Source organism: Rhinichthys klamathensis, unplaced genomic scaffold (genome assembly GCF_029890125.1).
Source record: "Rhinichthys klamathensis goyatoka isolate OS25496 unplaced genomic scaffold, OSU_Roscu_1.1 h1tg000229l_1, whole genome shotgun sequence".
In the NCBI taxonomy this organism is placed as follows: domain Eukaryota; kingdom Metazoa; phylum Chordata; class Actinopteri; order Cypriniformes; family Leuciscidae; genus Rhinichthys; species Rhinichthys klamathensis.
The window spans coordinates 812,376-828,047 of NW_026606753.1; the positions used below are offsets into that span (position 1 = coordinate 812,376).

Below are 15,672 nucleotides of genomic sequence, written 5' to 3' on the forward strand. Positions count from 1 at the left end.
GGCACAAGTGTACTCCTGTGCTACATTTACCTGAGAAGAATACTGTCCATCTGACCGGGTGTAGAAAACAAAGCGGACTACATCATTAGAGTGTGTGAACGTGCGTGCGTGTGTGTGCGCGGTAACTCCATACACACAGGAAACAAATGGAACTCTGGGTCATTTCCAGCCCGTTGTCACAGTGATTAATAACACTGGACATATATTTGCTAATGCCTTTGGGCTACGCTAAAAAATGTAGAAACTACCCATAATACACGACGAGACATTTTTCTTTGTCAGAATTTATCATCAGAAAACCCTTTGAACTCAAATGCAATCCTTAAACAAAGCACCTCACACTGTAAATATCACATTGATAAAACTTAAATTCTGTTTTATCTCTTCCTACCAAAGTAGAAGAGTAAATGAATAAGCCGTCCTTTGTGAAAACCAATGTCCCAATCAGAATCAATAAATCACAAGATCAGCAACAAAGCTGGTGAGATGCTGGTACAAATTCAACCCAGAATAAACGAAAACAGCTTCAATTTTTCCTCCGTGCCTCTTATCTGATTCTGATGCAACGTCTAGCAAACAGCAATCAAGCGGAAAGGTTACAGCACCCACTAGAGCTTGTTTTAATGTAATTCCCTTTGCTTCATCCATTGCGTGTTATGGCCCTAAATTAAATTAGCCTTGGACAGCACCCATCTCAGACAACAAATACAGTAAAGGCAGCGGTCTGGTGTGGCAGCGGCGGCAGAAGCAGAAGCCTGCCTCGGCAAAGTTAGCGGTAAACGCTCCAAAGTGCCTTCTAATGGGCCCTCCTCTCCAATTTGAGCATCGACTCTTCATGTATGACAGAAAATCCATAGAGATAAATCACATTAGGGAGGCTTCCCTCTCCTAATTATCAATCTGTGTCTCATTTCGCTGTTCTTAACTCTGCAGTGACCTTAAAGCCATGAGAAGAGGATGCCGGCATAAAAGAGAGATAAAAGGTAAAGGGTGAATGTTTAAATGTGAACCTATTTGGATGTCTGGCGTAACAAAAGAGCGTGAATAAAAGAACGGAAAGAAAGGCAGCGATTTGTCTCTGCTCAGCGTAGAAGGTCACGTCTGGGTAAGAAATGGAGAATTCTAGATGGGTAACATTCGTTTTGATGAAAGAATGGAGTAAAAAATAAGAATAAGACTGCACAACAAAACATGTTTTGAACACAATAATAAGTGCACAGAGATTATCAATGACTATTATGCAACTGAGAACTTTAACTATTATAATTGTAATATTATATTATAATATTATTTTTATGAGACATTCTTAAATTTAATCTCTGAAGCATGTGTGAAATTTGTAGTATTAATCGAAATAAAAATTTGATCTAAATGTGCTTTCTCAAATGAGCCTTATCAGAATAGTTTCAGAGACAAAAAGAGCAATCATCCATATTTTTTCAGTGTTCCCTTCAACTAGTGATTAACACATTATTAATTAGCTGTCATGAGTTCAAACACTTTGGCATAAACAGGCACTTTATCAACTAGTGTCAACGGCACCAAATCCCTGAGCTCCATAATGGGCTTTGTAATTTTCATGAACTTCCTGACAAATGGTTTCCTTGCAGCTGAAATTACAGGCTGAATTATAGGAAACATTCAGGTGAAATACATAGCGGTGACATTATCATCACGTTTGGGGCTGTAATTCTGTAGTGACATCATAAGACTTTGGAAACCCTACAAGGTGAACTTAATTCAAAGGGTCTTGCACATGTTTGGCACTCCACTGAAGGGGGAACCACAATCTCCAGTCGCAGTGCAGTTGAAGTACAAACCATAGCGGCAGAAACAAAACCATGAAAGTAATGTGTTTATGACTTCAGACAGAGTAATAATCCACATCTCCAAATGTTCTGTGTTCTGGGGAACTGAATCGGACAGGGTCAGCACTCATTTCCTTCGATGGACTACACTCACGACATACCCATTAGAGCCATATTATTACAAAGGAAAAAAAACGGTACCGTCTACAATAGTCACAAACTATTTAGTCAGCATTACAATAAAGGTCAAAATAAAATGCCTACATGAATTTTTTGAGTGTAACAAAAGTAAGCCACTGATTATATTATAAAATCATATATAATATTATACAATATTTAAATGTATTAGTCCAAATACATACATTTATAATTAAATTTAACATGATTATGTTTAACAGGTTTTTTCCTGATCTGTGTGATTTCTTATAAATTTTTTTATATTATTAAATAAATCCTGGTCATGACATTTAACAAAAATAGTCATTTAAGTTTACTTATATGTTCAATTTGAAATTATAATTGTGGGTATAATCGAGGAAGCTCAACTTTTACAAATAAGGGTATTGCCCCTCATGTCTTCTGAGAAAAGCTAATTGGTTTCTGAAATGTTCTGAATGTGTGTGATGCTGCATCTATGGCAATAAGGGATGATATAAAGTCCAGGCCTATTGTGGTATAGTCCAGTAGAACAAAAATCACTCTTAAATAATCTCTTCTATTCAGAATTTATAGCTAACCAAAGCACAATGAAATAATGACGACTTTCCTATTTGCCATTGTAAGCAGATCCCAGCATTTCTCTGTAACAACATATGAACAATCATGGACGGCAGGCTTACCCTCTTCTCCCTAAACAGGGTAGCAAGGTTAAACAAAATAATCATCATCTGCCAGGGACCAGAACTCATTATGTTCCATCAGCCCCCGTGTATGTGAATTAGTTAGTGTGACACAACATGGCCAGGCGTGCATGTAAGTCCACACATTACATTCACTGTGAAGGGTTTGCGGTGTTCTTCGAGAGCGAGTCTAAGCAGTGAAAACAGTGGGGATCTTGTTAAACTGCTTGATTTGCACTCTGTTGACAGTGAAGTACACAGCACCGTGGCTATCATCTTTCTCTCCTCACCAGTCCCTCCCTCAGGGTTTCATTTACACCAGGAAACTGTCCTACTGATGCCTCTGTCCTTGCAGCATCTGAGGGAATGCAAATACAGTGCGGAGGATATGCCCGCATCGTTCAGAGAAACAAAATGAAAAATGAAGAAAAAAAGTGCGTACACCATGTCATTCGGCCAATCAAATCCGAGATTTTCATTGCACTTGATCTTTTGACCCACTTTCTTTCAGAATTTAAAGTCACCACATAAAAACTGTAGCCAGGGGAATTCAGACAAAAGCAAGCCAGGAAAGCAAAAAGTGACAACCAAGAAAAATGAAGGCTTAAAAGTACAATAGCGAACAAAAGTCACAGAATGACAAAGGCTGACAGGCACTTCAATTCCGGAGCGATACTGCTGTCAGCCAACGCCTCTCTGTATTGATTTCTCTCCATCCCTCGTTCCCTCGGCGATAGATGGAGCAGGGATCTAGTGTGAAGCAACTATAGAGAGAGAGAGAACAAATGTTGCCACCACCACCCCCTCCTTTTCCAGAGTCAGGGTGACCATCAAGGTTAACACAGGTGCAACAACTTATCAAAGTATCTCTGGCTTCTCTCTTCCCCTTTTCTCCTTCCTTCATTTCGTGCTTTTAATGGACTAGTCACAATGCGTAGACGGCAGATTCTTCATCTTTCCTCCCACCCCCTCTCTAAAAAAAAGCATTTCTTTGGTTCCATTACTCTACACGGGCAGCTGACTCCTGCAACTTCAAGGTCACGCCGTGTGAGAAATTGTAGGAATTAACTGTCCTTTTGAGGTGAAAAATAGTCAAATGAAGGAGATGTGCGGCGAGTGAAAAATGAACATGTCTGCTGGCAGTCGGGGAGAAGCAGGTGTGGATGAATGTGAATACAGGATAATGTTTTTACTTCTGGTAAATAAAGGAAATGTATAAAGGAACAACAGACTATAAAACGGAGTGCCACCGTTGGGAAGGTGATAACAGGTCAAATAAACAGTCTGAAATGATACTTTCACAAGCATGAAAAAATAAATATACATTAATATTAGGGCTGTCAAACGATTAATCACGATTAATCGCATCCAAAATAAAAGTTTGTGTTTACATAATATATGTGTGTGTACTGTGTATAATTATTTTGTATATAAATGCACACACGTATATATTTAAGAAAAATATGTCATTTATATATAAAATGTTTATATTTATAATATAAAATATACATTATATATAGGCTACATTCAGTCTATATACAGTATATACATGCAAATATTTCTTAAATACACATGTATGTGTGGGTATTTATGTATTAAAAATAATTATACACAGTACACACACATATATTATGTAAACACAAACTTTTATTTTGGATGCGATTAATCGCGATTAATCGTTTGACAGCCCTAATTAATATTATTAGTAAGATTTGGGATTTTGCTCATACAATAATAATGCGTTTAAAGAAAGGCAACAAATTAAATATTGTGCTCATACTAGTAAAACCTATGATGTCGACTGTGTTAAATAATGTTCTTGGTGTTTCCTTGCTGTGACAGGGTGACCCAGAAAGAAGCTATGAGGGTTTACGTTGAATTAAATACCAGATACAGCTTCTTGTGTAACCAAAACACCAATAAAATCCAGGAGAAAATACTTTTTATAATTGATAATACGGGACTTTTAATTATAAACAAGCCTGAAATACACAGTAACTCTTATTTTGAAATGTCTTTACTACTTCCAGTTGCTAATTCAAACAGATGAGGGAGATAGAATACGCACCCTTATGACCATCTGCAACATTATAATGCAACATTACAAAATATACTCCGTGTAAATATTCTCACAATTCATTAATCACTTGGAATAAGTGTGCAGTATTCATTGATTGTGAACTGCTCCAAAACTGTGAGCCTGTAGAAAGTGAAACAACACAGTGTTTTTAATTTGAACTTGCAGTGCTCACATTTATTTAAATCAAAGTCATCTGAATTTTAATAATCACATTAGGCCGTATTACGATTCCTTTTTTCGTCCACAAATATAAGACCTCTTAAAATGAGAATTAAGACTTTTGTTGTTCCAGTTAAGATATTTAAGACTGTTTAGGACCTTAAATTTGATCAAACTGAACTTAAGCATCACAATAATGCAATGTCTGAATGATCTTTTCTCAGCAAATATTGATTAATCGATCAATCAAACTGCATATCAATTAATTCATTTGATTAGAAATTCTGTGCGTCTAAGCCCTCAGTGTTCTCGGTGTGAGAGTGTAGTGAGAACTACTGGAAGCAGAAGGGCTCAATTCATGAGAGTGTCATACACGACATACAGTATAATGACCTGCTGCACTGCTATCACCTGGGGAATTAATTAAAGAAAAAAGGAAAGAAAAAGGGAAAGAGAAAAAGGATGTACGTTGTGTGCATTCCACAAAGCCATTATTTGAGGTAAAGACAGCATTTACGGAGAAGCTAAAGGATAGCTGCTGTCTTATCAAAGGGCACAAGTGTAAGCTTATTGAAGCTCTAAGTACACATCATTTAGATTTGCTTTTGTTTGGCTAGTACAGATAACTGTCAGAGGCTGGAGGATTAGTGAACATGCACACTGGAATAATACGAGGTCATGAGTCTCATTTCGAAGTTGATGTCATTAACTCCTGTTCTCCTCTTACAGGAACACAGACACTAAGCGCTAATGAAGTGACCCATCACCTCTTTTCACACACACTTCAGTCGGGAGTCAACTCAATTACACTACATCACTTCAAGATCAAGTCAAAGCTAACAAAAAAAAAAAAGAAAAAAAAGAGCAAGAGAGTGAAAGAGAAAACAATGACCTCGTTCTATCACATCTGAAAGATCTGGCCTTGTGGCCCAATATCCTCCACATTTCATTCCTAATAAAGAAAGACTATCATTAAAAAAGGAAGTCACTCTCTCTCTCTAAATCTGTCCTTTCTTTTCTCCCTCGCAGGTATCGGCCGCCATCGTACAGTTGTTACCGGAAAAATCTTTTCCGTATTAGAGATCCTATTAGAAAGAGAACACTAAAAGATAATTGGATTTCCAGCGGTTATCTCTGTGTCCGTCAGGACCCTGCTGTCCCTGTAATCTCACTCTCAAGGGGTAAAGATAACTCAATCCCAGAGAGGATGGATGAGTGTGTGTGTGTGTGTGTGTGTGTGTGAGAGACACAGAGACATGAGGGGAGCGGGGGAGTGTATAAAGGCATATGTTATCCATCTAAGTAATAAAAATGTGTCTAAATCACTGGTATCCACCATCATCTCTTCTGGTGGATTTGAACCCTGACAGAGAACAAACATAAATTTATTTTTATTTCCTAAATAATTCAAAGGCTACAGAATGCACTGGAACAAAGGCCGTCTTCAATGCTGCCACCTTTCTCCTAAGACCCATTCCTCAAGTCAACAATACACTATACGTAGAAGTCCATGCTTCACATACAAGCATGCCATTATTGAGTAATGTTCAATAAAATGTACTGTTTTCAGACCTGTAAATTGTTTGCTTTGTTCTGAAACAGATATTAAACTGTCCTAATATTGCATTTTCTCCTTGGTTCAGTTTACGTGAACCATAGATTCCTTCTCAAATGATCCATGTATGTTTAGCATAGGGATATTGGTAATTTTTGGTCTCTGGAATGAATTGAAATGGAACGTTGCATTTTCTTTTACTCATAAAGTTGTAAATCATGAAAGAAGGTGCACAAGGCAGTAAATCTTAACATAAATTAGCAAACAATTTAGGTTATTAGTATTCAACAAATGAAGTTTAAATCAACAAATGAAGTTTAAAATAAACGAGAAGTGATGTGGAAAAAAATAATACACCATAATTGAAGACATTTCTACTGGGCAGGATTAGATTTCTCAGAGGACCCCTGAGTTAGCAAAAAAAAAAAATCATGTAATTTTCTTTGTAATTTTTACCAAGTTTGAATGAGAATAACACAGATGTGAAACACAAATTTCCTTAAATCCCTCAAGGAATTAACAAGCCCTGTTCGAATATTGCTTAAGTGACATCACTGTTGATCTCCGTCAACTAACAGGTAGCCTAAATTATCCTCATTCTGAATAGTCAAGGCTACAGCATTAGACACAGTAATTCATGAATGAAACAAACAAAAAAACTAAACTTTCCAACCATTCTGGTTCTCATATGTCTCATATTTCATGTTGTTCCCTTAAACATCCAAATCCTGTGTAAACTACTCTTCAGGATGGAGAGGCAGTGCGATTCCCCCAGGGGTATCTTTCACTGGCCTGTTATTTTTATTGTGGCCGTGCAAAATGAAACCAGTGGCTCAGGGAAGATGGCAAGAGCCGGAATGGAGGAAAATCAATACAGCAATATCAGTGCTGCACTTATCAGAGGCTTACTGCTTTTCAGGGGTCACAGAGGAGCAACTATATCTAAGTGAAGGGTTTCAATACTGAGATAGATTCTTGAGAAATTTGTGCTATGTACAGACTGAGAAGACATGCAGTAAGAAAAAAAAAGAATAAATAATCAAACTTTGACAACTTTCTCCAGATGTATCCACTTTTCAGAGAAATTTTGGTACACAATTTAGGATTTTTCTACAGACACGTTTCCCCTACCATTGTTTTTTTTTGGGGGGGGGGGGGGGGGGGGTGGCCATGGTGACTGTAAATGTAGCCAATGCTCTCCTTTAGAAAATTCCCAGTTATCTGCCTGCCTGTCCAACAACAATTTCTCTTATTAAAGCAGAGTTTGGGTCAATGGAGCTCCACAGTGTATGGTTTTCGTCATGGAACGCTTCTGACTTTAGACTCTGAGTGACAAAATATGGCATAATTGCACCTGACAGTGCTGGCCAAGTCATGTGAAACAGTCTGATTGAAAAACCCTGCTCCACAGAGAACAACATTATGGGAGATTTTAGGTGGAGAATTAAATAATACCATGGCCTTTTATTCATGTAATGTTGAGGGAATATTTTCACCTCATTTTAAAATGGATAGATTTAGCTGAAGAGTGTAACATCTCAATGTATGTTTAGCATTTTTTTATTAGCATCCAACTAATGTGCCTGACATTGATCATTTGTGCATTTTCCCCCCACATTTGGCAGAATATACAGTAGTATTTCTGAGAATAATACATTCTCCACTGTGCGGTGAGTGAGGCTGGAAAAGCAGAAAGAATCGGACCAGAGGGGCCAATTAGAGTAAAAAAGGAAAGCCAAGCATGTCCCCAGAGTGCGGCCGTCTTCCACGGAGCGTCTGGGAGAATTTGGCCAATCCTGGGAATTTGGGGCAGCGGGAATGATGAGAAAGGGTGTTCCGAGGTTCCCTCTAAATGTCACTGTGAGGTAAGGAAGCTTGTTTAAGCAGGGTATATTCAACCAACACTGCCAGCTCTCAGCTGTTGTACAAGGCACATGCCTGCAGGCACTTTGTAGTGTTGAGTGTTACTGCTGTAATGGCTGTGTCATTAAATCTGTTGTCATTTGTGAGATGCCAGCCCATATGAACACATGGATACCAGCAGCACAAATAATCTACAAACATTGATAAGATGATAAATTTTTTTTTGACCCAATCAAATCAGCATATTAGAATGATTTCTGAAGGATCATGTGACACTGAAGACTAGAGGAATGGCTGTTGAAATTTTCAGCTTTGCCATCATAGGAATAAATTACATTTAACCCTCTTGGGGTGGTGCTCTTCGGTCACTTTTGACCGAAAAATGTTACGTTATTTTTTTTTTTTTTATTACTTCATCAGAATGGTACGAAACTTGGTAAATGTTTTGGCACTTGCTATGTGAACACACAAAAAAATCATGGTATGAAACTTGATAAAGGTTTTGGCACTTGCTATGTAAAAAAAAAAAAAAAAAAAAATCATGGACATGATTCGAAAAGGTTAAATGGTCCTGAAAAAAATAGTCACACTTGTGCTCCTCGTGGTCAATAACGTCCGCATTGGAAATTAATGCGGTGAAATTTCATCTGGTGAAAACTTGTTACTGCGGCCAAACAAAATCTTACTGAAAGCTATTTTTTTTAGATTCAATCTCAAATATGGGCTTTGATTTTTTTTATTTTTTTTCAGTTTTAGAGTAAAACATGTTTTTGAAAATATATATTTCATAAAAAAATTGAAAATGGTATTTTTGTGCATTTTTCATAACAATAAACATACAATTCTGTAACTTTTTTGAAGTTCACCTTTTTTTACCATTTTCATTTCAGCAATAATCTGCCAAGTGTCGTCCTTGAAAAGAGATCAAACATAAGTCGGTGGTCTAAAACATTCAAGATTTACTTTGAAAATTTCAGTTTAAGTTGGAAATGTAATTTTCAGGTCTATACTAAGTAAATAAATGAATTATAAATACAGCGTAAATATAATTTACTACAATAAAATCCCCTAAAAAATATAAAAATATTAAATAAAAAACATTATCGAACTAAAATATAGTACATTAATTTCATTGTAATAAAAAAGAAAAAATGCTGTCATTTTTGACCGACATGCGAAGAGCACCACAGGTTTTAAAATATATTAAAATAGAAAACTGTTATTTAAAATTGTAATATTTTTACTATATTTGCCTTGGTAAATAATTAGTCTTAATAATGTGTTATACAATCAAAAAAATAAGCAAGCAGTCAGTACATCAAATAAGGATTTTTCTTGAAATTAACATTCCAAAAAATGTTCCGGTTCTCGGCTCATTTCGAGTTGGACACAAACTGTGGTTTATTGAGTGGGTCATTTAAAAGATTCAGTGATTAAACAGTCCCTCCAGTTTTTCGCGATTCTGCGATCGCTGAATACAACGCAAAATCAACAAAATGTCGAATTTTTTTGCGATCCTGCATAATTCCAATTTAACCGCAAAATAATCACAAAAATTAAAAAAAAATACCTCACAAAACATTAAATTATAATCACCCAATTGAAATATCTCTAGTTAAAGTTTCAATGCATTTTTACGTGGGTACAGATGTTGCGCACGCGTGATGTCTGCGAGCGCCTGAGCGGTCTGTCAGAAACATGGCGAAAGAAAATGCGTCTCTCCTGCCCTCTCACATAAGCGCCCAGGTTTTCATTGGGCAGTACGGCAAACTTATTAACGCGTTTAACATGATTGAATGACATAACAAAAAGTATGCTCGATGGTACTAAAAAGAATTATTAAAAGCGCAGTATATCGTGAAAGAAAACTAATTTCAGCTAGTCGAGTGACAGTCTGTCTCTGACTGCAAGTGTGTGTGTGTGACTGACTGACTGAGTGTCACTGCCTGTCGGCCTAGTTAGAATATTGAATTCTCTTTATAGCGCTTGAACAAATACACATAGCTACAATTGCTTCAAAATATTCATCTTGGCAAGTATTTACGTAAAACAATCAGTAATAACTGATTGGGAAGTTTGTCATTACTGTAGTAGGTCTTAAAGTGACAGTAACCTAATTTACTTGCTGTTGTCAGTGTTGTTAATGTTAATCAAGCAACAACAATAGGCTACAGCACAATTAAAAAAAAAGAATTTGATTAGACCAAATAAACAAGCTTGATGCATTTTGTTTGTGATTTGTGTCATGTATGACTATTGTGCATCTGACATAATACTATTATGGTAAATGTGATGTCCTAATTATAAAATATAAAAATCGCAAATTTTTTCACAAATTTCTGGAAATTACCACCACAAAATCAGTTATTTTGATCGCAAAAATCACACAAAAAAATGGTGAAATCCTGGAGGGACTGATTAAATCAGACTGATTCAGTCCATGATTGAAACTATGATCAATTTAGTCTGATTTACAATGATTTGGGCATTGGCTCAACTGATTCATTAGAAACCTGTTGGAAAGCATCTTTTGCAGCGATTTTTGTGTGAGCATATCAGTGAACACCCCAGACCACTCGGTGAGTTTCACGTCTTTGTAAACTAAAGTTTAATGCGTTTTATGAAGGATTGTTTCAGTGCACCTATGCAACCATTGTGGAGGTGGGGGGTGCAACCACAGAAACCGAAAATTTGCGGGCCAGAAGCATGTGTCCAAATTTCAATCTTAACCGTTCTATTTCATCAGAAACGATCTTAAAACAGGGCTTTAAGTGTAAAATACCGAACTTGTCCTTTAATAGCTTTACCTTATACTGTATCATCATTCAGTACTAGTCATATTCTTACAATTTATGCGTATGTTAAGTAAAGTGGAACAGTTTGGTTTTAAAAGCAAATTTAATATAATTTTATAATTGTATACAGTATATATTTGAATTGGGTCAAAATTCAACGGTCAAACCAGTTGAGAACCACTGATCTAGTTCTCACAACTAGGAAAAAAAATCAACTCCTGTTCCTGCAGGGGCGAATAATGTGATTCTGATTCTTTGAGCTGATGATGACAACTGGAGGATCACGTGTGGGAGTCAGAACTCTTTTGTTTTCCAAAAAACAGTGAGAAGTTGGGAGCAGCTGCCAAAATAAGTGTATAGGCCAATCACATATGACCCTAACAAAGCAGACTACTGCAGAACCTCTCACAGACAAGATACATGATCGCTTTCCCCGATTTTACATGTTTACTTTTAATACTGTACTTCAAATGTTTTCCTATTATAGTCTCAGTTCAGAGACCCTGCCTTGAACCTTTCTGAAAGCATAACGTTTTACAACTGGAGGGTGTGAGATGTTGAACAGAGCAGAGCCCACTCCGCCTTTACACTGTCACATCCTGCCCCAGTGCCAGACAGAACTAAAGGGAGGGATGGGAAACGAAAGGAAGATAGAAATGAAGGTGCTGTATTCCTGTCTCTGGTGAAATTCTCTCACAAAGGGAGCACAACAGGCAGAACATGAGTCCGAGGGGAATCGTGGGGGGGAAAGGAGCAGGTAGACAGAAATGGAGAATGATGGAAGGCATGAGAAAGCGAGACTGCAGTGATAAAAGAGGTGATGTGTGTGCGTGTTTGGCGGGGCAGCGGTGGAGGAATGCCCCATGGCTGTGCTAGAAGGAATAAATCAACTGTGCTGCTATGTTTTGGTAAGATACATGCCAAACGCAATCTCTCTAGCCAAAGCTTGAAACCTTCTTGCATATAAGTTGTGTTTGAAAAGAAAACATTTGTTCTCCCTCACGTTGGCAGCTTCTCAGTTCCGACAGACACAACTTTCTTTTTTTAATATCCTCACAGGGGCTTAACAATTTCATTAAATCTTACAACAGTTTTTTAAAATTGTAAATCAACCCTGAAAACAGAATACATCTGCATGAAGTGAAAGTGGCTTGTTTGTACAATACATCAAGAAAAATTAGTTATTGCTTCACTCAGCTGCAGCAGAAGTCTTCAAGATCCCATGAAATGAATTGACTTGCAATTTGTATTTTTTTTACAAATTCATTTTTTTCCTGAGTTGATGTATTTCCCGTTGAAACAGTAAGTTGGGGCAGGACATATTGAAGGGATTGTCCTTTTTTTTTTGATTGTCAAAAGTCTGGAGACAAAGTAAAAGTTTAAAGACTTTTACTTTGTTACAAAAAAAACTCTCTCAAATAAATGTTGTTCTTTTGAATTTTTCTATTGATCAAAGAATCATGAACTAAATGTATCAAGTTTTCCACAAAATATTATGAAGAACAACTGTTTTCAACATTGCTAAAAATAAGAAATGCCTCAAATCTGCATGTTAGAATGATTTCTGGAGGATCATGTGACACTAAAGACACTAAAAATTGAGCTTTGCCATCACAGGAACAAATTACATTTTAAAATATAGTATTTAAAAAAAAAACAATTTAAAATATAATAATATTTCACAATATTACTGCTTTTAATGTATTTTTGATCAAATAAATCCAGCATTAGTAAGCTAAAGATAAAAGCTTCACAACTGCAACATGAGTCATCAGTATTTTTGGCCCATTTAATAGTGCAGGAAGCATGGGCAATATTTAGTGGTGTCAATCAAGTCATTTCATGGGTGTGTGTGTGTGTGTGTGTGTGTGTGTGTGTGTGTGTTCACCTCAAACTCAGCGTGTTTGTGGATGTCCTCTGCTCTCTGGCGGCTCAGAATGAACTCGGCCTCATTAGCTACACGCACCAGATGGTCCTTCATGGTGTGGCTCAGCAGTCTGCACATCAAAAACACATTGAACATTAAGAGTTCATACACGACATCACATGATTCTGTCTGAATTATTTTCAATAATTATGCAGTTTGTGTTGCTAGGATAACTGAATCCAAGTTAGCATTTCATACAGATCCGAGTAAACTAAATCGGAAAACAAATCACAGATGTATTTTTACATTTATTAAAAAAAATGTACTGATCGTAAGAGATGCAACAGAAATCATTTACAGACATAACAGATCCACCTATAGTGAAATTGTGATACAAATAAGCCAATACCTATTTTCATACTATGGCTGATATTATAAATCTATACTACTTTATACAAAAAAAAAAGTTAATAAATATAATATAAATAATAAATATAAGCTGATAAACAACCAATATTGGCCGATACAATAAATATTAATAATAATCTCTGCCAATATCGTCGATGAATTATGTTGTATTGGTATATCGTGCATCCATATTAAAGAATACTGATATAAATTCCAATGTACAATGAAAGATGTTGGCCTACAAAATAGTAAAAGGATATCTTCCACGTCTCTCAACTGTTAATCTGTGAAATAAATGTTGCTGATTTAATAACACAGTTGTTAGGCCATCAAAGTGTAAATAGTACGCTAAACCCACTTAACTACACCATGTAAAACAAGCAGAAAATCATATTTAGCACGGCAGCTAAAAACCACCCCCACTAAAACAACCAGCGATTGATTTGTAAATGATACGTATCTAACAAGATACGGATGTAGGGGGTGTGGAGAAGGGGCACGTCTCACCCCAGCTCATGTTTCTACATATGTAAGAACAGCCTTCTTTGGATAAACACACACACACAGTTTCTTATCACAGGACATCTGATGATTATAGGGGCTGATGGGAGATCAGACATATCCTGGTTTTACTGCTACTGTTTGTCAACCCTCATCAAAACCTGAAGCTGTTCTTTCCATCTCAGAGTCTTGTTTGTGAATCAGCATTGTTTTTCCTAACCACGGTGCCCCGGGTTAGCACAGACAGGGAGGAACCTGATCTTGAAACAGCACATTTACACCCCGGGCAGATTTGTGAACAACACAAGCCATGGCCTAATAAAACATTCCCCCCAGGGACAGAGATGAGTATCTCAGCAGGTCAGGAGGCTTAGGCCTCTGCAAAGTGGAAGAATAACAGGCGGAGGGTGGAGGGCTGAAACTCGAGCCTGGTGTGTCAGCGGCGGGCAGCGGGGGAGCGGACGTGCCAGGGACTCTGCAGTGACCCTCTCCCACCCCTCTCACCCCGACTGCCATCAATAACACAGCCCACTCTCTGTGACTGCCCTTCATTCTATCACCCTTTTGCTTTCTTTCCTTTCTTTATCTGTTTTGACTTACTTTATGATATGACAATCTAGAGAAACAAACAAAAGATTAGATTATCGATTATACAAATGGTAATATCATGGCGTGAGGCACACGCTTTCACGCTGCCCAAGTAAATCTCACGCCAAATTAAACCGTTTTAAATTGGACCGGTTGGAGTATGACTTTGAGAGTCGTGAGAGCAATACGAAAGCTGTGTTTTTAAAAAAAATTTAATAAATAATGAGTCTGTCAGCCATCACGATGGACGATGATATCGTCTATCGGCACAACCCTATCGTAGACTACTACTTCTTTGTTTTATGGCAGTTGGCAACTAGCTTTTTGGTGCATTACAACCACCCTCTGCTCCGGACGGTGACATCACGTAACAATCCTAGGGCTGACACGCAAGACTTGATGGAAAGATGCACAAACTCTCGACACCTGGTTTTGTTATAGTTATGGTTTTATATAGCTATATGGATTTATATAGTTGCGGTTTTGTTATTGTAGCCAAATTGGTTTGGAACAGTTGTTAAATAAACAATTGAACTGAACAATTATGCCTGCCTATCTGTTTGACTGACAGTTTTACTGATCACTGAGATAACATTGACTTGGAATGAAGTTGGTTGGTACTTTTGCACTGTTGATGTAGCTTAGCTTGCAACATTTCTCAGGGCGGTAGCTTCAGTGTAGTGAAGCTTTATTTAATGTAGAGTAACTGCTAGCTTAGCTTACTACATTTTCCAAGTAGCTTGCCCAACACTGGTATTCGTTTAAGTTCTTTTCTTTGAGCTTCAAGAATTCAACTTGACTTTGGGAAAACACTGTGACTACTGTAAATCAGTATTGATGATCATAATTTTAGTCCAGTAAGCATTATAATGGCATATTCGATGTGCACTTTAGAGCTAGGATTACAGTGATATCTCTATGACAGGTGCTGGTGTGCCAGATGTTGTCTAAACATTGACCCTACTTTCCAAAAGAAAAGCATGTGTTTGAAAAAGAGCTGTAAAGATGGCCAGCAGTTAAGGTGGAAGAGCCTCAGCGCATCACTGAATTCATTAACATTTCTGGAGAGCTCATCAGCACGGCAGCATTCATTAACATTAATTTACATTGCTAAGTTACAAATGAGAGCCATCTGAAAGATCTAAGGGCTTGAAATTGAAGACAGAGATTCTTCCATCCCAAAGGGTGTCTGAGTAAAAGAGTCCAAAA

The 15,672-nt window shown here is 37.2% G+C and overlaps 1 protein-coding gene across 2 annotated transcripts in view; it reads right to left on the reverse strand.

The window, feature by feature from the left end:
* The window catches only part of lrba (LPS responsive beige-like anchor protein), a 268,042-nt gene that overhangs the window by 131,896 nt on the left and 120,474 nt on the right, over positions 1–15,672 (reverse strand). For both annotated transcript variants that reach the window (XM_056265070.1, XM_056265069.1), the window contains exon 35: positions 12,988–13,096. In XM_056265070.1, coding sequence (XP_056121045.1) covers positions 12,988–13,096 — 109 coding nt within the window. The remainder of the gene's footprint in view (positions 1–12,987; positions 13,097–15,672) is intronic.